This window comes from Myotis lucifugus, unplaced genomic scaffold, assembly GCF_000147115.1.
Source record: "Myotis lucifugus unplaced genomic scaffold, Myoluc2.0 scaffold_124, whole genome shotgun sequence".
In the NCBI taxonomy this organism is placed as follows: Eukaryota; Metazoa; Chordata; class Mammalia; order Chiroptera; family Vespertilionidae; genus Myotis; species Myotis lucifugus.
The window spans coordinates 759,939-783,772 of NW_005871172.1; the positions used below are offsets into that span (position 1 = coordinate 759,939).

A 23,834-nucleotide genomic window follows, 5' to 3' on the forward strand; every position below is an offset into this window, starting at 1 on the left:
TTTTCTCCAGAAGTAGTTGAGGTTTCATTTTATTATATGTTCTAATTTTTTTAATCTGTGAGAAAGCTATTAACATCTGCAGAGGAGTTTTGTTCCCAACCATCTTTCTGAGCTGTCTTTCACGGTCATGATTGTCAGTTGATTCCCTGGGATTTGCCAGGGGGATTATCCTGCCATTCTCTCCTAAGCCAACTCCTGCAACCTCCCAGCCTCACCATCCCCTGGAACCATGCCTGTCATGATCGGCAATGACTCTATACTGCATGTCCCAAGTTTAACTCTTAGTCTTCATCTTAGTCTCTCACGTTGGATTAAAGCTATTGCTCACTCCCATGTTCACAAGCATTTCCTCAGTTCAGCCTCAGGATGCAGAGCTCTCCTCCTTTACACCTCCTTCAGTAGCTGCTTCTTACTACTGCGGTGGCTGGGCCAACCTCTTCTCCCAGGAGGATGGAGGCCCTAATGCTGAGTCTCAAAACTCTTCTCCATCAACACTCTTTCCCTGGGTGAGTCACCCAGCTCGTCTGGAATGTACCAACATATTTCTGTGTATATTCATCGCTGCATCTTCCCTGTCTGGATCACTGCCTGGCACAGCATAGGCACACAGTAGACTTGGGTAAACACAGAAATGAGTGAATAAGTTTCTCCCATTTTTTCCAATGCTTCATAGTTAACATTTTAAGGAAATGCCATGTAACTCAATTTGGCTGCAGCATGGGCATATAAAAGGAAGTCATAGGAGCTAAAGCTGAAAACACTGGTCATCCCCACATCATGTGAAAATAATCTAGCTAACAAATGTCATAAGGAGAGAGAGAGGGGTTACTGCAGTGCCTGTGGTGTGCTAAATTCCTTATGTTTTATAAGGAAACACAATATACACAATTGTTGATATTGATATCTCAAAACTAGAAATGAAGTTTATTATGCAAAGCTATAAAATAACTTGTAAAGGAGTTAAAAATGGGGAGTGCAAACATCAGTTGCCATTGGGAGATGAGATCAAGAAAGACTTTACATTTCATTTTACATACTCTGGTGTCCTTTGAAATAAGTTAATGTGCATACATTACTCCTGGGAGTAAAAGGAAACAGATCAGATGAGCCAGGCCATGCAGGGCCCTGAATGCCAAGCAAACTCTTCTTTAGCTATGGAAGCTCGCATTGCCTGCTGGGTGGGCTTCCTGCACATGCCCACAGTGGGCAGTGACATGCTGCAGCTCAGCCATTCCTCACTGGAGGGGGACCAGATGGGGTAAGATGGAAAGAGGAAGAGATAAGTCACTTGTCCTGAGAAGCATCTCGTGAGGCCCTTGTCTCACATCTCCAGAATCTCATTTGCCAGTGCCCCTTGGGCAGGAAGTCACAGGGGCTGCCCAGCATCTTGATAAGCCTCTCTTGGTCATCAGGTTCCACTCCTGCTCCTGCAGACACCTCCTATCCAGGGTAGGAGAGCATTCTCTGGTGCTCAGCACTCCCTGGAAAGCTCCTCTTCTTCTACTCACCACCTTCAACTAGAAGATGATGCTCAGGTAAGAGTCGGCTCAGAACTATCTTCTCTCAAAGGCAGTTTTGTTTTCTCCCTCTTAGTCCACATGGTCACGACTGCATCTTGGGGTGGAGCATGCAAGGAGCCATGAGCATCCCTGAAGGAGAGTCCAGAGACATGAAGCTCCCTCAGGGAAGCTTTGGGTGCTGGTAGCTTAGGCTGTGAGGGACCCAGGTCCTTTCTGCTTCACAGACATTGTTTTCAAACCTGAATTGTTGTTAATAACTCAGCTTTTACACATTAGCTTACTGCTCAATGGATTTGTTTGTTTGTTATATATTTGTATCTTTCTTGTCCCAGCAAAAAACACAAGGCACAAACTTATGAGTAATTGAAGTGAGTTTAATAAAGGGACTATGTACAAAGGGATGAGCAGGAGTAAGGGAAACTGATAAAGATAGAGAGGCCTCTAAAGATAAGTCATAATAGGGAGCTACTGCTGAAGGGTAGAGGGAAAGAAGGTGACCAGAACACAGGGAGGGCTGTGGCAGTGGTTGTCATTGTGATCATAAGAAAGGCAACTAGACAGGGACTATGTCCTCAGGTAGAGTAACACCATCATGGCCAACTCATAGCCTGACAGCAGAGAGCCAGGGAGTTGCAACCTGCCCTCCTACCACCTGCCAGTGTCTCTCCTTCCTGAGAGCACCCAGGAGACAGAGGTGAGCCTAGTGGTGAGGGAAATAGACATGTCATAGACATGTCCTCCTAGGACACAGAGGAGGTTAGAGAAGCAGGAAATAAAATTTGACGTCAAATGAAGAGAATACAGACTATTCTCCTCCTGCCTCCAGCAGACACGACATGGTCTCCAACTATGAGTGGAGACATTTGGACTACAGAATATTCCATGTCAGCAGAGGGTCCGTGTTATGTAAACAGAGCCCTGACTCTAGAGTCAGAGAGATCTGGGTTTGAATCCAGGTTCCAGGACTCCAAGGCAGTGAAGCCTTTGGTATTGTATTCTCTGCAAGCCTCCATTTCCACCCTCTGTAACACAGATAGTAATTCCCAGGTAGCAGGTTGATCATGAGACTCACTGATCATGTACCAGGTGCTCAAGTCTTGTTTCTGTTCCAGTGGCACCAGTGGAGGGTTCTCGACCATGAATCCATCTGTCACAGCCTGGAGCAGCGAATTCACATCAATAAGTGGAAGAGAACAAACTGTCAAAACGGAGTTCCTAATCCTGCAATTACTGACAGCCATCATGGCCCTGGTGGGGCTGGCAGAGAACTCGGTGGTGCTCTGGCTCCTGGGCTTCCGCATGCCCAGGAACGCTTTCTCCGTGTACATCCTTAACCTGGCTGGAGCTGACTTCCTCTTACTCTGCTGTTATATTATAGATGCCCTAGAGACACTCATCAGATACTTCTTTCTCATCTCCATATCCATCCCGCACTTTTTCATTACTGTGTCTGTGTTTGCCTACATCTCAGGCCTGAGCTTTCTCAGTGCCATCAGCACGGAGCGCTGCCTGTCTGTCCTGTGGCCCATCTGGTACCGCTGCCGCCGCCCCAGACACCGGTCAGCGGGCATGTGTGCCCTGCTGTGGGCCCTGTCCCTGCTGCTGAGCATCCTGGAAGGGAACTACTGTGGCTTCCTGGTGAGGAACATGCATCATGTTTGGTGCCCAGTGTTGGATTTCATCACTGTGGCATGGCTGACTTTGTTATTTGTGCTTCTCACTGGGTCCAGCCTGGCCCTGATGACCAGACTGCTTTGTGGCTCCAACCGGGTTCCCTTGACAAGGCTCTATGCCACCGTGGTGCTCACGGTGCTGGTCTTCTTCCTCTGTGGACTACCCTACGGCATCATCTGGTTCCTCTTAATCTGGTTTCAAAAATATTCGGATGCCTTCGTTCCTCATTTCTTGGCGGCAGTTCTCCTGTCCTGTGTCAATAGCTGTGCCAACCCGATCATTTACTTCTTTGTTGGCTCCTTCAGGCAGCGATGGTGGAAGCGGAGACACACCCTGAGGCTGGTTCTCCAGAGGGCTCTACAGGACACTCCTGAGGTGGCTGAACCTGGAGAAAGCCTTTCTGGGGGAACCCTGGCCATGTCGGGAAGTCTGGTGTCCTGATTCAGAGTTTTGCTTTGTTCAGACAGATGTGACTTTGAAAGCCAGCTTTGTCCATCTCATTTGGTTGGTTTTCTTAACATGTTTGATCTCTGGGCTCTGGAATTAAAACAATTAACATAATAATCCAGCTCCTGAGGATAAAGTGAGCCAGTGCCTGTTAAAGAAACACAGAGTGTGCCCTAACTGGTTTGACTCAGTGGATAGACCTCAAGGGTCCCAGGTTCAATTCCAGTTAAGGGCATGTACCTTGGTTTCAGGCACATCCCAGTAGGGAGATGTGCAGGAGGCAGCAGATCGATGTTTCTCATCGATGTTTCTAACTCTCTATCCCTCTCCCTTCCTTCTCTGTAAAAAATCAATAAAATATATTTTTTTAAAAAAGAAAGAAACACAGAGTGCAATGTCCCAGGACTGCCTTAACCAGGGCCTTCACCCCATCCCCACGGGACCTTTGCCATCTCTGGGGTCCAGGACTGCTCTCACATTTGAAGAATCCCACCTACAGCAGAAGATGAGTGAAGTGCAGGAAAAGTCTAAATTTCTTTCATCACTGAACTTGATAGAAACTGCATGAACATTACATTTTTGACAAGTTTTTGTGGTCATTCTCCTACAATGTCTCTGTAAATTAAGTGAATTAAAGTTCAAGCAAGCCCCAGTGAGCAGTCCTTGATGACTTTGGCAGTCCTTGGACTAGCTCTTTAGCATAATAAATGTGGATTGAATAAGTGAATTAATGAATGAACATATGGTGATTTTCAAGTCAAGTCTCTGCTAAATCCCCATTGCCAGATTTGAGTCACTCTCTTTAAGTACATTGTTTTCACCATTTTCCAACCTTTGCAAGCATGAGCATCCTTTCATGAGCTTATTGGTTACTTGTATTTCTTAAAGTGTTTTTTCAGTTTTGCCAATTTTTATTAAGTGTTGCCCTTTTTCATTATTTATTTGTAGGAGATTTGATATATGTCGAATGGGGCTTTGGTTAGTTATGTGCATTGTAAATATTTATTCAGTTGCTGGTTTGCTTATTCATTTTAATAGACTTTAAAATTTAAAGCACATTTTAGAAAAATAGTACAGAAAGTACAGAAAATTTCTATAACCCTCCCCCCCATTCCTAATTCCCCACTCAGTTTATCTTATTACTAACATCTTCCATTAATGTGGCAAATTTATTGAAATTGATGCATTTGTATGGACACATTTTTTTTAGTTGTATTGTTGAAAGTATTACAAATGTTCCCTCTTTTCCCCCATTCACCCTGTCCAGCAGCTCCCACCTCCGACCGCCCCCCGCCCCCCCAAGACCTTCACCACCTTATTGTCTTTGTCTATGGGTTAGGCCAGTGGTCAGCAAACCGCAGCTCGCGAGCCACATGCTGCTCTTTGGCCCCTTGAGTGTGGCTCTTCCACAAAATACCACGTGTAGGCGCACACGTACAGTGCGATTGAAACTTTGTGGCCCATGAGCAGAAGTCGGTTTTCGGCCTGGGCGAGTCTATTTTAAAGAAGTGGCATTAGAAGAAGTGGGGGTACGTTTGCTGAGGTCGACCCCTCAGATTAAGGACGTTTTTAGCAAAGGCCAGTTCAGGAGTACCCTAATTAAGTTAATACCAACGTACCTACCTATATAGTTTAAGTTTAAAAAATTTGGCTCTCAAAAGAAATTTCAATCGTTGTACTGTTGATATTTGGCTCTGTTGACTAATGAGTTTGCCGACCACTGACTTAGGCATACAAGGTCTTTGGTTGATTACTTCCCATCCACACACCTTCCCCTGCCTTCCCTCAGAGATTCTACACTCTGTTCCATGATTCCATGTCTCTGGACACACTCATCATCAGTTTATTTTGTTACTTAGATTCCACATTTTGAGTGCAATTATATGATACATGTCTTTCTCTGACTGAATTATTTCACATAGCATGATACTCTACAGGTTCCTCCATGCTGTCTCAAAGGGTAAGAGATTCTTCTATTTTACTGCTGCATAGTATACCATGGTATAAATGTACCACAGCTTTTTCATCCACTCATCTACTGATGGACACTCTGGCTATTTCCACATCTTAGCTATTATAAATTGTGCTGTTATGAACATAGGGGTGCATGCATTCTTTCTGATTGGTGTTTTGGGTTTCTTAAGATATATTCCTAAAAGTGGGATCACTAGGTCAAATGGAAATTCCATATTTAATTTATTGAGGAAACTACATACTGTTTTCCATAATGGCTGCTGCAGTCGGCATTCCCACCAGCCGTGTTCTCCAAATCCTTGCTAGCACTTGTCATTTTTTGCTTTGTTGATGGTAGCCATTCTGACAGATATGAAGCGATACATCATTGTCATTTTAATTTGCATCTCTTTTATGATCAGTGACTTTGAGCATTTTTTCATATGTCTCTTGGCCACCTGTATGTCCACTTTGGAAATGTTTCTATTTAGGTCCTTTGCCAATTTTTTTCATTGGATTGTTTGTCTTCCGTTTGCTATGTTGTATGACTTCCTTATATGTTTGGTTCCTCAGCTGCCCCTAATCTGCTGTGTATTCCTTCCAATGTGTTCTTTATTTGTGTATGTCATTCTTTATTTCTGACTGTTCTTTTTTCACAGTTGCTATATGTTTTTTCCTGCTGATGAGCATGTTTACCATCATTATTCTGAATTCTATATCAGATAAATTTCTTAATTTCATTTATAAATTTCTCCATTTCATTTATCTCTTCTTCTGGAGAATTCCCTTCTTCTTTCATTTGAGAGCTGGTATTTGTTTCCCCATTTTGGCTGCCTGTTAGGATTTGTGCCTATGTAGTAGGTAAATCTGCTATGCCTCCCAATCACTAGTGCAGGACAGTGCCAAAGGTTGTTTCTGACTAATTAGATCAGGCCAAGACTCAAAGCCTCCAGAGACCTGCCTCTGCCTGCACACTAATTGGATTAAGTCTTGAGTAGCTCTCAGGCAATTACCACAGAGTGGTGAGTGGTTTTCCGTCAGTGCTTCTACCTAGAGGCTAATTGCTATTCTCAGTCTCTTAATGGGCCTCAGAAACTCCACACCATGGGGTGAAGGGTTTTCCAGTAGGGTGGGTCAACTGTCTTTCCAGCCAGGCAATAACTACCTATAGTAAAGGTCTGCCTGAGAGAGATGACCTCTGCAGTGTGAGGAAATGACTCCCTCAACACAGGAAACAGGGTGTCTGCCTTCCAAGCTCTAAACCCAAAATCCCTAACCCTGGATTCTACTCACACAGCTCCAGTACACTCTGCCCTCCCTCTGCTAGAGCACAAGGTGAATGGCTACAAACAAAATTTTGTGCATTGTCCCTTTAAGAGGTTGCCTGCATTTCCAGTCATCTCTCCCTGGCAGACAGCAGCCCTGCCGCTTTACACAGCCAGATGTTATGTGAGCATCTTTCTCAGTTGTGGTCCTCTCTGCTGGGGGGCCCAGCTTGGGGGAGTTCTCAGTGGCAACACCCCACAGCTGAGATATCTTTCCAGAAATTCAGCTTCTGTCTGTTGGAGCCTGGCCTGCCCGTTCCTGACTCTGCCCTTTTTACCAGTCTCTATGCAGTCTCCATTTTCCATCCTTGGTTATCAGGGATCTCCCCATCTAGTCTTCACTTGATTATTCGGGGTATTGTTTTTTCATTTTAGTTGTAATTCCAGTTTGGTCCTGGGAGCATGTCAGTGTAGCTTCCACTTACTCCCATGCAATTTTTTTCTACTAAATTCCTTATCTTTTAAAAAGAAACACAATACACATGGTTGTTGATGTTGATAAATCAAAAAGAGAAATATAGTTTTATAATGAAAAGCTATAAAATATCTTGTAAAAGAGTTATAATGGAAACATTGGTTACTAGAGAAAAATGAGATTAGGAAGGACTTTTCTTTTTATTTTACACACTATTATGTCCTGTGAAATAAAGTATTATGCAAATATTACTTCTGGAAGTAAGTGGAAACAGATCAGATGAGCCAGGCCATGAAGGGCCCTAAATGCCAAGCAAACTCTTCTTTAGCTATGGAAGCTCACATTGCTTTGTGGGTCGGCTTCCTGCACAGGCTCACTATGGCAGTGACTGGATCCAGTTCAGACATTCCTCAGGGGAGGAGGACCAGATGGGGTAAAATGGACAGAGGAAGAGATAAGTCATTGAACTCAGGGCAAATGAGAAGCATCTCGTGAGGCCCTTGTCTCACATCTCCAGAAGCTCATTTGCCAGTGCCCCTTGGGCAGGAAGTCACCAGGGCTGCCCAGCATCTTGATAAGCCTCTCTTGGTCATCAGGTTCCACTCCCTGCTCCTGCAGACACCTCCTATCCAGGGGTAGGAGAGCATTCTCTGGTGGTCAGCACTCCCTGGAAAGCTCCTCTTCTTCTACTCACCACCTTCAACTAGAAGATGGTGCTCAGGTAAGAGTCGGCTCAGGACTATCTTCTCTCAAAGGCAGTTTGTTTTCTCCCTCTTAGTCCACATGGTCATGTCTGCACCTTAGGGTGGAGCATGCAAGGAGCCATGGGCTCCCATGAAGGAGAGTCCAGACACCTGAAGCTCCCCCAGGGAAGCTATGGGTGCTGGTAGCTTAGACTGTGAGGGACCCAGGTCCTTTCTGCCTCACATACATTCTTTTCAAACATGAATTGTTGTTAATAACCTCATATTTCTCAAGTTATCTTGCTGTTCTACCAGTTTGTTTATTATATGTTTGTATCTTTCTTATCCCAGGCAAAAACACAAGGCACAAACCAATAGGGCAAATGCAGAGAGTTTAATAAAAAGACTCTGTAGAAAGGGTGAAAGGGATGAGACACCTAAAGATTAGTCATAATAGGGAGCTATTGCCCTTGCCAATCCTGAAGTGTAAGGGAAAGGTAAGTTGCCAGAACACAGGGAGGGCTGTGGATGTAGCAGCGGTCGTCACTATGTCCAATATAAAAGGCTTACACACAGAAGCTTTCTGCTTAGGTAGAGTAACATCACCATGGCAAACTCACAGCCTGACAGCAGAGAGGCAGGGAGTTACTAGTAAAAGAACAATGACCCTCCTCCTGCCCTCCAATCAGCTGTTGGTGTCACCCTTTTCTGAGAGAAACCAAGAGCCAGAGTGAAAGGGAGCCCAGTGGTGAGACAAAGAGATGTGTCCTCCCAGGATGCAGCAGAGGGTAGAGAAGCTGGAAATGAAATTTGACGTCAAATGAAGAGAATTCATTTTTCTAATAGCCCCTTCATAGTTCCTTTTTCTGGAACTTTTTCCTCTCTCACCGTGATTAGATCAAATTGTTATTATATCTCATTTATTTGATCTGTTGGTACCCCCCTACTGGGTGTCATGTCTTAAAAATAATATCTCTCATCATAAATGCCGTAAGGATGAAATGTACATTATTTTAAAAGGTGGTTATACAAATACAAATATTTTTAAGAATTTAAATTTATGATTTTGGTAGCCCTAAAAAGTAATGTATGAAAGGTTACTAGAACTTGACTAGTGATTTCAAGGCATCAGACACCTGTGCTGTTTCAAATCACTGCTCCCCAGCCCTAGAGAGGTGACTTCATTCTCATGCAGGGCTCCCAGACTCATCTGCATTCCATCCAGAGGAGAAGAGGGGAAGGAAAGGCACAACCTAAAATTGGTTACATCGCTTGTGCTCACCTCCCATTGGCTACCACCTGGTCACATGGTGCCATCAAACGGGAATGGAAACTGAGATTAGAATCCATTTTCTCATCTAAAACTCTCAGAAATATTATGTGAGAAAGAAGGAAACGGGTATTTAGACCAACTAGCATTTCTACACCCTGAAGCTCTCTCATGTTCTGAGCTCACATGAAGATTTCACTCAGGTGCTCATCCCACAATGAGGCAGAGAACAGTGGGAAAGCCTCAGGCTGGGCTCCAGGAGGCCAGGGCTGGCATTAGACCTGCTGTTCACCCTGTGATCTCAGGGAAATCCTTTGGCTCTTTCAGCCTCAGCTTCTTCCTGAGTTAAAGGATGATATTATAACAGATGGTCTCTAAGGAACATGTGCTCAAAGCCGAGGATAAATAGTGAACAACAGCCAAGAAAAAAAGACAAAGCCCAGACAGGTCTAGTCGTCATTATTAAGTTTTGAGTTTAAAAAGGGAGACGAGCCTAGCAGGTTTGACTCAGTGGTTAGAGCAGCACCCACAGACTGAGGGGTAGCAGGTTACATTCTCCTGGGGAAGCCTGCGCTGGCTGAACCAGACAAGAATTGACTTCTGTTTTACTAGTACATTTAAAATTCTTCATTTAAAAAATTTATATTATATTAAATCCAAATTTTCTTCCTCATTGAGCCCCTCATTCGTTCATTCATTCATCTCTGGATTAAAACTTGATTGACAGCCCCATTGTGTACCCACACACTTGGGCCCTGGGGAAACAACTATGGGAAGAGTAATCACTGTCTATCCTCATAGAGATGACACACTGAGACATTTCTAATGCAAAAGCTTTGGGTTTCCTCACTCTGTCCTAACAGGGGTCTCATTCCCTTCATGAGCCTAAGTCATAACCTCCTTTTTCCCTCCTGGGTAGACCACTCTCAGTCACTGAGATTGCCCTGGGGCTTCTGACAGCCTGCTGTCAAACAAAGTCTCTCTCCCAGAGCACAAGTATTAGGGAACTCAGGAACCTGCTGTCATCCACAGGACCTGTGCAGACTCTTCTCCTCCTGCCTCCAAGGCACATGTCATGGGCTGGATTGTGAGTCCAGAGGTTGGACATAGAGGGTCCATGTTGCAGTAGAAACAGCCCAGGCTCTAAGATTCAGAGAGAAGTGGGTTTAAATTCAGGATCCAGGACTGCAAGACCGTGTGGTTCAGGAAGAATCTTAATCTCTGGAAGCCTCTATTCGCCACAGACAGGATGGCCATGTGGGTCAGTGGTCATAGAGCAAGTGCTCAAGTCTTGTTTTATTTCCAGGCCCACAACTGCAGCGTTTCTGAGCACGGATATGATGTCACAGCCTGGGAGACCAACCTCACACCAACCAATGGAAGTGATCAGACCTTTCATCAATATTATACAGTAGGTGGGATCTCAATACCAGATATCAAGCTGTATTACAAAGCCACCGTTCTCAAAACTGCCTGGTACTGGCACAAGAACAGGCATATAGATCAATGGAATAGAATAGAGAGCCCAGAAATTGGCCCGAACCAATATGCTCAATTAATATTTGACAAAGGAGGCAAGAACATACAATGGAGCCAGGATAGTCTCTTCAATAATGGTGTTGGGAAAATTGGACAGATATATGCAAGAAAATGAAACTAGACCACCAACTTACACCATACACAAAAATAAACTCAAAATGGATAAAGGACTTAAATGTACGACAGGAAACCATAAAAATTCTAGAAGAATCCAAAGGCAACAAAATCTCAGACATATGCCGAAGCAATTTCTTCACTGATACAGCTCCTAGGGCAGTTGAAACTAAAGAGAAAATGAACAAATGGGACTATATCAAAATAAAAAGCTTCTACACAACAGAAGAAACCATCAACAAAACAACAAGAAAGCCCACTGCGTGGGAAAACATATTTGTCAACGTCATATCTGATAAGGGCCTAATCTCCAAAATTTATAGGGAACTCATACAACTTAACAAAAAGAAGATAAACAATCCAATCAAAAAATGGGCAAAGGATCTAAATAGACACCTTTCAAAAGAGGACATTCAGAAAGCCAAGAGACATATGAATACATGCTCAAAGTCACTAATCATCTGAGAGATGCAAATCAAAACAACAATGAGGTACCATCTCACACCTGTCAGACTGGCTATCATCAACAAATCAACAAACGACAAGTGCTGGAGAGGATGTGGAGAAAAGGGAACACTGGTACACTGCTGGTGGGAATGCAGACTGGTGCAGCCACTATGGAAGACAGTATGGAGTTTCCTCAAAAAACTAAAAATGGAACTCCCATTTGACCCTGTGATCCCACTTCTAGGAATATATCCCAAGAAAACAAAAGGATATATGCATCCCTATGTTCACAGCAGCACAATTCACCATAGCTAAGATCTGGAAACAGCCTAAGTGCCCATCAGTAGATGAATGGATTAGAAAACTGTGATACATCTACACAATGGAATACTATCCTGCTGTAAAAAAGAAGGAACTCTTACCATTTGCAATGGCATGGATGGAACTGGAGAGCATTATGCTAAGTGAAATAAGCCAGTCAATGAAGGAAAAATACCACATGATCTCACTCATTCATGGATAATAGAGACCATTATAAACTTTTGAACAATAATAGATACAGAGGCAGAGCTGCCTCAAACAGATTGTCAAACTGCAGCGGGAAGGCCAGGGTGGGTTGGGGGCAGGAGGGAGGGGGATAAGAGATCAACCAAAGGACTTGTATGCATGCATATAAGCATCCCCAATGGACATAAGACACTGGGGGGTAGGGGAGGCCAGGGAATTGTCAAGGGCGGGGGGGGGGGGGAGGACACATATGTAATACCCTTTGTAATACTTTAAGCAATAAAAAAATAATAATAAATAAAAAAATATTATACAGAGTTCATAATCCTGCAATTCCTGACAATCATCGTGGCCCAGGTGTGGCTGGCAGGGAACGCAGTGGTGCTCTGGCTGCTGGGCTTCCGCATGGGCAGGAACGCCTTCTGTGCCTACATCCTCAACCTGGCGGGGGCTGACTTCCTCTTCCTCTGCTAGCGATTTAGTTTTAGTTTTCAACTTTGATTTTGTCGTTAGAGTAATTCGCAGATTTCTCTGGCCTGTGTCAATCTTTGCCTACATCTCAGGTCTGAACCTTCTCAGCACCATCAGCACGGAGCGCTGCATGTCTGTCCTGTGGCCCATCTGGTACCGCTGCCGCCGCCCCAGACACATGTCCACCGTCATGTGTGCTCTGCTCTGGGCCCTGTCCCTGCTGCTGAGCATGCTGGAAGGGAACTACTGCTCCTTCCTTAGTTGGAATGTACAACATGTTTGGTGCCCAGTGTTGGATTTCATCGCTGCTGCGTGGCTGATTTTGTTATTTGTGCTTCTCTCTGGCTCTAGTTTGGCCCTGATGACCAGACTGCTGTGTGGCTCCCACTGGGTGCCGCTCACCAGGCTCTACATGACTGTCATGATCAGGTGCTGGTCTTTCTCCTCTGCGGTCTGCTCTTCGGCATCCACTGGTTTCTCATAGTCTGGTTTCCAAATGAATCTAGTGCCCTCTTTCATGTTTCCATGATGGTAGTACTTCTGTCCTGTATTAACGGCTGTGCCAACCCCATCATTTACTTCTTCGTTGGCTCCTTTAGGCAGCGATGGTGGAAGCAGAGACACACCCTGAGGCTGATTCTCCAGAGGGCTCTGCGGGACACTCCTGAGGTGGATGAACCTGGAGAAAGCCTTCCTGGGGAATCCCTGGCCATGTCGGGAAGAAGTCTGGGGCAGTGATGAGATCCTCTGTCCTGATCAGTTTGAAGTAACTTTGAGACTCAATTCTGCCCTGCCAGGCTTGGAAAGTATCTAGTCTTCTCCCAGACTCAGCCCCAAAATGCTTCAGTGATTCCCCACTCTCTTCAAATAGATTGTTTTTAATCTGGCTATTCTAGTTTTTCTCAGAGAAAGCATTAGTCCCAACATTATACCTCTCCATCGTTCTTGGCATTACCAATATATTTCTCATGTAATCTTCTGAATTTATTTATTGAATGCTTTTTCTTTACAATCTTCATTGCAACAGAAAGAATCCCTGTTCGAATCAGACAAATCCAGGTTTGAAGTCCTGGTTCTGCAGCTCTCATCTCCAAGCCTCAGTTCATTCATTGTAAAATGCAGTGAAATCACCTGCTCATGGTGGGGGATAAATTAGAAAACAGATGAAAAGGACTCAGTCAGGTGCCAAATAGGACTAAACTAGAGGCCCAGTGCACAAAATTCATGCATGGGGGTGAGGGTTCCTAAGCCCAGCCTGCATTCTCTCCAATCTGGGACCCCTCAGGAGATGTCCAACTGCCGGCAGTTGGACATCCCTCTCACAATCCAGGACCACGGGCTCCTAACTGCTCACCTGCCAACCTACCTGATCACCCTTACTGGCCCCCCTGCCAGCCTGATTACTCCTAACTGCACCCCCCCGCCGGTCTGGTCACCCCTAACTGGCCCCCCCACAACCATGGTAACCCCTTACTGCCCTCCCTGCCGGACTGGGCGCCGTCAATAGCCCCTCTCTGCCAGCCTGGTTGCCCCATGCAGCCTGCTGCTCAGTTGTTTGGTTGTCCCTCACTAACTCTCCTACCAGCCTTGTCACCCCACTTAGTGTGTTCAGTCGCCCCTGGCTCTTTATATATATAGATATTTCATAAATATCAGCAGTTAATACATGTGATGCCTCTAATATATTATTGATTTCTGAGGTAATATTTAATAAGTTTTTAAATAGAATCCCTGTTCAAAGCAATAAATAGTCATTCAGAAATTGTTCTACTGATTGGACAGAAAAAGAAGATTTCCAATGTTTTTCTCAGACTATAGGCCCTTTAGATTTATGGTAATTGCTGTGGTTGAGGGCATTCTACAGGGTAAAAGCTTAAGTAAATGAGTTGGCCTACCTCTAAACTCATTGGGTTTCCTGGGTTTAGGGAAAATGATATCCTTAGATAAGCACAGTCCAGGACATTGGGCCTGTGAAAGGTCCTCTGGTAGCATTTGTCCACAGCATCTTCTCTGCCTGGATCACTAACTGGCACAGTATAGGCACACAGTAGAGTTGGGTAAACTCAGAAAAGAGTGAATAAGTTTCTCACATCGTTTCAAATGCTTCATAGTTAGTTTTCTAAGGAAATGCCATGTAACTCAATTTGGCTGCGGCATGGGCACATGAAAGGAATCATAGGAGCTAAAGCTGAAAACACTGGTTGTTCCACATCATGTGAAAGAAATCTAGCTATCAAATGTCGTGAGAAGAAAGAGAGGTGACAAGTAGTTCATGTGATGTTCTAAATTCTTTATCTGTTAAAAGAGAACACAGTATACACAGTTGTTGATATCGATAAGTCACAACAAGAAATGAGGTTTCATTTCACAAAGCTATAAAATAAGTTGTAAAGGAGTTAAAATAGAAACTGTAAACATCGGTTGCTATTGGTGATTGAGTTTACATTTTTATTTTGTATACTCATGTGTCCTCTGAAATAAATTAATGTGCATATATTATTCCTGGGAGTAAATGGAAATAGATCAGATGAGCCAGACCATGCAAAGCCCTGCATGCCAAGCAAACTCTTCTTTAGCTATGCAAGCTGACGTTGCCTGTTGGGTGGGCTGCCTGCACAGGCCCACAGTGGGCAGTGAAAGGCTCCAGTTCAGCCAATCCTCAGTGAAGTGGGACCAGATGGGGTAAGATAGGGAGAGGAAGAGATAAGTCATTGACCTTAGGGCAAGTGAGAAGCACCTCTTGAGGCCCTTGTCTCACATCTCCAGAATCTCATTTGCCAGTGCTCCTTGTGCAGGAAGTCACAGAGCCTGCCCAGCATCTTAATAAGCCTCTCTTGGTTATCAGGTTCCACTCCTGCTCCTGCAGACACCTCCTATCCAAGGGTAGGAGAGCATTCTCTGGTGTTTGGCACTCTGTGGAAAGCTCCTCTTCTTCTACTCACCACCTTCAACTAGAAGATGGGGCTCAGGTAAGAGTCAGTTCAGACCTATCTTTGTTTTCATGGTCACGACTGAATCTTGAGGGGGAGCATGTAGGAACCATGGGCACCCATGAAGGAGAGTCCAGAGACATGAAGCTCCATCAGGGAAGCTTTGGGTGCTGGTAGCTTAGGCTGTGAGGGACCCAGGTCCTTTCTGCTTCACAGACATTGTTTTCAAACTTGGATTTTTGTTAATAACCTCAGGTTTCACACATTACCTTGCTGTTCAATGAGTTTGTTTATTTGTTTGTTATATGCATCTATCTTTCTTGTTCCAGTAATAAACACAAGGCACAAAAAAATAGAACAGTTTAAGAGATTGTAATAAAAAGACTGTGTATGAAGAGTGAGCAGGACTAAGGAAAATCATTAGAGGACACAGAGGCCCCTGAAGATAATTCATAATAGGGAGCTATTGAATTGGGCATCCTTAAGAGTAAAGGGAAAGATAAGTTGCCAGAACATGGGGAGGCCTGTGGCTGTGGCTGTAGCAATGGTTGTCACTATGAACTAAAAAAATGTCCACAGACAGGGGCTGTATCCTTAATTAGAGTAACACCGCCAACTCACAGCCTAACAGCAGAGAGGTAGAGAGTTAATACGTCAATCACCCTTCTCCTGCCCTCCAATCAGCTGTCAGTGTCACCCTTTCCTGAGAACAACCAGGAGCCAGAGGGAAAAGGAGCCCAGAAGAGGGTAGAGAAGCTGGAAATGAAATTCGACATCAAATGAAGGGAACACATTTTTCTTATAGCCTCTTCTTAGTTCTTTTTCTTAGGACTTTTTTTCTCTCACTCTGATTAGATCAATTTGTTATTACATCTCATTTATTTGATCTGTTGGCACCCCCATACTGGGTGAAACTTCTTTGAAATAATATCTCTATCATCATAAATGCCTTGAGGATTGAACATACATTATTTTTCAAGGTGGTTGTATACAAATATTTTTAAGAATTTAAATTTATGATTTTGGTAACCCTAGAGAAGAAAAGCAAGAGAGCTTACTAGAACTTGACTGGTGATTTCAAGGCATCAAACACCTGTGCTCTTTCAAATCACTGCTCCCCAGCCCTAGAAAGGTGACTTCATTCTCATGCAGGGCTCCTGAAGTCATCAGCATTCCAATCAGAGAAGAGGGGAAGAAAAGGCACAACCTAAAATTGGTTACATCACTTGTGCTCACCTCCCATTGGCTACCACCTGGTCACATGGTGCCATCAAATGGGAATGGAAATTGGGATTAGAAACCATTTTCTCATCCAGAACTCTCAGAACTATTATGTGAGAGAGAAGGAAATGGATATTTAGACCAACTAGCATTTTCCTCACCCCTGAAGCTCTCTCATGTTCTGAGCTCACATGAAGATTTTGCTCAGGTGCTGATCCCACAATGAGGCAGAGAACAGTGGGAAAGCCTCAGGCTGGGATCCAGGAGGCCAGGGCTGGCATTGGACCTGCTGTTCACCCTGTGATCTCAGGAAAAACCTTTGGCTCTTTCAGCCTCGCTTCTTCCAGTGTTAAAGATGATATTATAGCAGATGGTCTCTAAGGCACATGTACTCGATGCTGAGGACACAATAGGGAACAAGAAAAAAAGACAAAACCCAGACAGATCTAGTCGTCATTATTAAGTTTTGAGTTTAAAAAGGCAGACAAACCCTAGTAGGTTTGACTCAGTGGTTAGAGCAGCAGCCCACAGACTGAAGGGTAGCGGGTTAGATTCTACTGGGTGAGTCTGTGCTGGCTGAACCAGGCAAGACTCCACTGATTAGGTCTGTCCAGATGGAAGAAGGAGCTCCTGGAATCTCTGATCTTTTTCCAGCTGGATTCCACCCCCTTCATCTACACTGGATAAGCTTCACTCCCTTGTTATTTGTGAAATTTGCCTAGTCTAGTTTAATAAAACACACTAGTGAGTTGCCATTTGAGATTTGTCCCTGAGAGTTACTTGCTTCCTGCCCACCACCCCCCATGTGTACGGACACACCACCTGGTAGTGGGGCTGCAGGGCAGGGGAAGGGCGAACACTCTGACACAGACCTGTGGGATCAGATCCAGGCCCTTCCACTTGTGCACATGAGAACTGGAGCATGTCATTCAACCTCCTTGTGCTTGTCTTTTCCCATATGCCAGATGGGTATAGGCATAGTACTGGCCTCATAGGGCTATTTGAGGAATAAAAGAGGTAATACCATGTAAGCACTCATCAGCTGCTACTGTTCACCTATGTGTGAGTTGGTGTATGTTTCTCACCTAAATTCTGCAAGAGCTTCTCTCTTTTCATCCAAAACCCTTTGTAAAATAGAAGTAAGCACTTCTTAACTTCACCACCACCACGAGAATTCTCTTATACAAAAGCTTTGATCTGCAAAGATACCTCTACTCCAAACCACATTGAGTGGCAATAAATGACTTTTCTATTACACATATCATCAGAAAAGCACTTAATAACCCAATTTTTTTCTTTCTTCTTTTTATTTTACTTTATTGTTTAAAGTATTACAGATAGTAGTACATATGTCTCCTTCCCCCCCCCCATTGACCTTCCCCTGACCTCCCCTACCCCCCGGCACATGCCCTCACCCCACCCCCCAGTGTCTTGTGTCCATTGGTTATGCTTATATGCATTCATACAAGTCCTCCGGTTGATCTCTTACCTCCCCCAGCCCCCAAACACTCCCCAGCCTTCCGACTGTAATTTGACAGTCTGTTCCACGCTTCTCTGCCTCTGTATATATCTTTTTGTTCATCAGGTTATAAAGTTCTTTATTATCCATAAATGAGTGAGATCATGTGGTGTTTTTCTTTCACTTCCTGGCTTATTTCACTTAGCATAATGCTCTCCAGATTCATCCATGCTGCTGCAAATGGTAAGAATTCCTTCTTTTTTATAGCAGCATAGTATTCCATTGTGTAGATGTACCATAGTTTTCTAATCCACTCATCCGTTGATGGGCATTTAAGTTGTTTCCAAATCTTGGCTATTTTTATCTCAACCAGCTCTATTAAAACCCTTGGCCACCTCTATCTCATTCATAAATAGGCTTCTTTCTCCTCCAAAATGCAGAAAAATTTAATTAAGTCCTGAATCCTCTCCCAGCTGAATAGGAGGTGTCTGCAGGCATAAAAAAATTATTTCAAACACACAAGAGCTTTGCACAGAATGAATAATTAGAAATGGAATTTTCTTTTTGTTACATATGTTTTTTTGGTGATGGATTTAAAAGTGCTGACTTCTCTTTTACATTTCAAATTCTTCATTTAAAAAATTCTATATTATACTAAATCCAAATTTTCTTCCTCATTGAGCCCCTCATTCATTCATTCATTCATCTGTGGACTAAAATTTGATTGACAGCCCCATTGTGTACCCACACACTTGGGCCCTGGGGAAACAACAATGGGAAGAGTAATCACTGTCTATCCTCATAGAGATGACACACTGGGACATTTCTAATGCAAGAGCTTTGGGTGTCCTCACTCTGTCCTAACAAGGGGTCTCATTCCCTTCATGAGCTTAAGTCATAACCTCCTTTCTCCCTCCTGGGTAGACCACTCTCAGTCACTGAGATTGCCCTGGGGCTTCTGACAGCCTGCTGTCAAACAAAGCCACTCTCCCAGAGCACAAGTACTGGGGAACTCAGAGCCCTGCTGTCATCCACAGGACCTGTGCAGACTCTTCTCCTCCTGCCTCCAGGGCACCTGTCATGGGCTCTATGGTCATTGCAGAGGTTGGACATAGAGGGTCCATGTTGCAGTAGAAACAGCCCAGGCTCTAAGATTCAGAGAGAACTGGGTTTAAATTCAGGATCCAGGACTCCAAGACTGTGTGGTTCAGGAAGAATCTTAATCTCTGGAAGCCTCCATTCGCCACAGACTGGGTGGCCATGAGGGTCACTGGTCATAGAGCAGGTGCTCAAGTCTTGTTTTGTTACCAGGCACACAACTGAAGCATTTCTGAGCACAGATATGAATGTCACAGCCTGGGAGACCAACCTCACAACTATCAATGGAAGTGATCAGGCCATTTATCAACATTATACAAAGTTAATCCTGCACTTACTGACAGGCATCGTGGCCCTGGTTGGGGTGGCAGGCAACGCGGTGGTGCTCTGGCTGCTGGGCTTCCGCATGCACAGGAACGCCTTCTCTGTCTATATCCTCAACCTGGCGGGTGCTGACTTCCTCTTCCTCTGCAGCCTATGTATAGGTACCCTAAGATCACTTTTTGAATTCAATTTTGTCCTTAGAGGAATCAGCAGATTTGTCGTCCCTGTGATAGTCTTTGCCTACATCTCAGGCCTGAGCCTTCTCAGCGCTATCAGCACGGAGCGCTGCCTGTCTCTCCTGTGGCCCATCTGGTACCGCTGCCGCCGCATCAGGCACATGTCTGCCATAATGTGTGCTCTGCTCTGGGCCCTGTCCCTGCTGCTGAGCATCCTGGAAGGGAACTACTGTGGCTACCTGGTAAGGAATATACACCGTGTTTGGTGCCGAGTGTGGGATTTCATCACTGCAGCCTGGCTGATTTTGCTGTTTGTGCTTCTCTATGGGTCCAGACTGGCCCTGATGACCAGACAGCTGTGTGGCTCCAACCGGGTTCCCTTGACAAGGCTCTATGCAACCATCATGCTTACAGGGCTGGTCTTCCTCTCCAGCCTGCCCTTCGTCATCCACTGGTTCCTCTTAATCTGGTTTCAAAACTATTCGGATGTCTTCGTTCCTCATTTCTTGGCCGCAGTTCTCCTGTCCTGTGTCAACAGCTGTGCCAACCCCATCATTTACTTCTTCGTTGGCTCCTACAGGCAGCGATGGTGGAAGCGGAGACACACCCTGAGGCTGGTTCTCCAGAGGGCTCTACAGGACACTCCTGAGGTGGATGAACCTGGAGAGAGCCTTCCTGGGGGAACCCTGGCCATGTCAGGAAATCTGGTGTCCTGATTCAGAGTCTTGCTTTGTTCAGACAGATGTGACTTTGAAAGCCAGCTTTGTCCCTCTCATTTGGTTGGTTTTCTTACTGTGTTTGCCCTCTGGGCCCCAGAATTAAAACTATTAACATAATAATCCAGCTCTTGAGGTTGAAGTGAGCCAGTGCCTGTCAAACAAACACAGAGTACAATGTCCCAGGACTGCCTCACACAAGGCCTTCACCCCATCCCCATGGGACCTTTGCCATCTCTGGGGTCCAGGACTTCTCTCACGTTTGAAGAATCCCACCTACAGCAGAAGATGAGTGAAGTGCAGGAAAAGTCTAAATTTCTTTCATCACTGAACTTGATAGAAACTACATGAACATTACATTTTTGACAAGTTTTTGTGGTCATTCTTCTACAATGTTTCTGTAAATTAAATGAATTAAAGTTCAATCAAGCCCCAGTGAGCAGTCCTTGATGACTTTGGCAGGCCTTGGACTAGCACTTTAGCATAATAAATGTGGATTGAATAAGTGAATTAATGAATGAACATATGGTGATTTTCAAGTCAAGTCTCTGCTAAATCCCTTGCCAGATTTGAGTCACCCTCTTTAAGTACATTGTTTTCACCATTTTTCAACCTTTGCAAGCATGAGCAACCTTTCATAAACTTATTGGATACTTGTATTTCTTTTTCATTTAATTTTGTTTTATTGATTAAAGTATTACAAAGAATATTACATATATCTCCTTTTTTCCCCCTTGACATTCACCCCGCCTCCCCTACCCCCCAGTGTCTTGTGTCCATTGGTTATGCTTATATGCATGCATACAAGTCCTTCGGTTGATCTCTTACCGCCTCCCCCAAACCCTCCCCGGCCTTCACTCTGTAATTTGACAGTCTGTTCGATGTTGCTCTGCCTCTGTATCTATTTTTGTTCATCAGTTTATAATGGTCTTTATTAACCATAAATTAGTGAGATCATGTGGTATTTTTCCTTCATTGACTGGCTTATTTCACTTAGCATAATGCTCTCCAGTTCCATCCAAGGGGTTGCAAATGGTAAGAATTCCTTCTTTTTTACAGCAGCGTAGTATTCCATTGTGTAGATGAACCACAGTTTTCTAATCCATTCATCTGCTGATGGGCACTTAGGCTGTTTCCAAATCTTAGCTATGGTAAATTGTGCTGCTATGAACATAGGGATGCATATATCCTTTCATTTTCTTGGGATATATTCCTAGAAGTGGGATCACTGGGTCAAATGGGAGTTCCATTTTTAACTTTTTGAGGAAACTCCATACTGTCTTCCACAGTGGCTGCACCAGTCTGAATTCCCACCAGCAGTTCACCAGTGTTCCCTTTTCTCCGAATCCTCTCCAGAACTTGTCGATTGTTGATTTGTTGATGACAGCCATTCTGACAGGTGTGAGATGGTAACTTATTGTTGTTTTGATTTGCATCTCTCAGATGATTAGTGACTTTGAGCATGTTTTCATATGTCTCTTAGCTTTCTGAATGTCCTCTTTTGAAAAGTGTCTATTTAGGTCCTTTGCCCATTTTTTGATTGGATTGCTTATCTTCCTTTTGTTGAGTTATATGAGTTCCCTATAAATGTTGGAGATTAAACCCTTATCAGTGATAACATGGCAAATATGTTCTCCCATGCAGTGGGCTTTCTTGTTGTTTTGTTGATGGTTTCTTTGGCTGTGCTGAAGCTTTTTATTTTGATGTAGTCCCATATCTTTATTTTCTCTTTAGTTTCCAGGTTACTTGTATTTCTTGAAGTGTCTTTTTCAGTTTTGCCAATTTTTATTAAGTGTTGCTCTTTTTCATTATTTATTTATAGGAGTTTTGATATATGTCAAATACAGCTTTGGTTAGTTATGTGCATTGTAAATATTTATTCAGTTGCTGGTTTGCTTATTCATTTTAATAGATTTTAAAATTTAAACCACTTTTTACTAAAAATAGTACAGAAGATTTCTATAACCCCCCCCCCATTTCTAATTCCCCACACACTTTCTCTTATTACTAACATCTTCCATTAATGTGGCACATTTATTGAAATTGATGCATCAATATGGATACATTTTTTTTAGTTTTATTGTTGAAAGTACTACAAATGTTCCCTTTTTTCCCCCATTGACCGCGTCCAGCCATCCCCGCACCCTCCTACAATCCCCCACCCCCAAGGCCTTCACCACCTTATTGTTTGTGTCCATGGGTTAGGCATACAAGGTCTTTGGTTGATTACCTCCCATGTACACACACCTTCCCCCGCCTTCCCTCAGAGATTCTACACTCTGTTCCATGCTTCCATGTCTCTGGACACACTCATCATCAGTTTATTTTGTTACTTAGATTCCACATTTTGAGTGCAATTATATGATACATGTCTTTCTCTGACTGACTTATTTCACATAGCATGATACTCTGCAGGTTCCTCCATGCTGTCTCAAAAGGTAAGAGATCCTTCTATTTTACTGCTGCATAGTATACCATGGTATAAATGTACCAGAGCTTTTCATCCACTCATCTACTAATGGACACTGGCTATTTCCACATCTTAGCTATTATAAATTGTGCTTATATGAACATTGGGGTGCATACATTCTTTCTGATTGGTGTTTTGAGTTTCTTAAGATATATTCCTAAAAGTGGATCACTGGGTCAAATGGAAATTCCATATTTAATTTATTGAGGAAACTCCACACTGTTTTCCATAATGGCTGCACCAGTCTGCATTCCCACCAGCAGTGTCAAACATGCTCATAGAACAGCAAGGTAATGTGTGAAACCTGAGCTTATTAACAACAATTCAGGGTTGAAAACAATGTCTGTGAAGCATAAAAGACCTAGATCTCTCCACATCCTTGTCAGCACTTGTCATTTGTTGCTTTATTGATGGTGGCCATTCTGACAGATATGAGGGAATACCTCACTGTCATTTTAATTTGCATCTCTCCCATGAACAGTGACTTTGAGCATTTTTTCATATGTCTCTTGGCTATCTGTATGTCCACTTTGGAGATGTGTCTATTTAGGTCCCTTGACCACTTTTTCTTAGGATTGTTTGTCTTCCTTTTGCTAAGTAGTATGAGTTCCTTACAGGTTTTATATCCTCAGCTTCCCCTAATCTGCTGTGTATTCCTTCCAATGTGTTCTCTTTTGTGCTATGTCATTCTTTATTTCTGACTGTTCTTTTTTCATAGATACTATATATTTTTCATGCTGTTGAGCATCTTTATCATCATTATTCTGAACTCCATATCAGATAAATTTCTTATCTCCTTTTCATTTATCTCTTCTTCTGAAGAATTCTCTTGTTCTTTCATTTGGGAGCTGGTTTTTTGTCTCCCTATTTTGGCTGTCTATTTGGATTTGTGACTATGCACTAGGTAAATCAGCTATGCCTCCCAATCACTAGTGCAGGACAGTGCCAAATGGTGTTTCTGACTAATTAGATCAGGCAAAGACTCAAGGCCTCCAGAAACCTGCCTCTGCTTGCACCCTGATTGGATTAAGTCTTGAGTAGCCCTCAGGCAATATCCACAGAGTGGTGAGTGGTT

At 43.7% G+C, this 23,834-nt stretch overlaps 3 protein-coding genes across 3 annotated transcripts; all 3 read left to right on the forward strand.

The window, feature by feature from the left end:
* Positions 1 to 2,657: 2,657 nt before the first annotated feature.
* Positions 2,658 to 3,635, forward strand: LOC102425155 (mas-related G-protein coupled receptor member X2-like). The gene has a single exon (XM_006093841.3). It carries the CDS (start codon positions 2,658 to 2,660, stop codon positions 3,633 to 3,635), a length of 978 nt encoding a protein of 325 aa, XP_006093903.1.
* Positions 3,636 to 7,712: 4,077 nt separating this feature from the next.
* LOC102425454 (mas-related G-protein coupled receptor member X2) lies at positions 7,713 to 13,103 on the forward strand. The gene is given in 4 exon segments (XM_014460055.1): positions 7,713 to 7,767; positions 12,211 to 12,364; positions 12,366 to 12,790; positions 12,793 to 13,103. Coding segments are annotated over 4 exon segments (945 nt in total).
* Positions 13,104 to 19,317: 6,214 nt separating this feature from the next.
* On the forward strand, positions 19,318 to 20,289 carry MGRG1 (mas-related G-protein coupled receptor member X2). The gene has a single exon (XM_006093842.1). It carries the CDS (start codon positions 19,318 to 19,320, stop codon positions 20,287 to 20,289), a length of 972 nt encoding a protein of 323 aa, XP_006093904.1.
* The last annotated feature ends 3,545 nt before the right edge of the window (positions 20,290 to 23,834 follow it).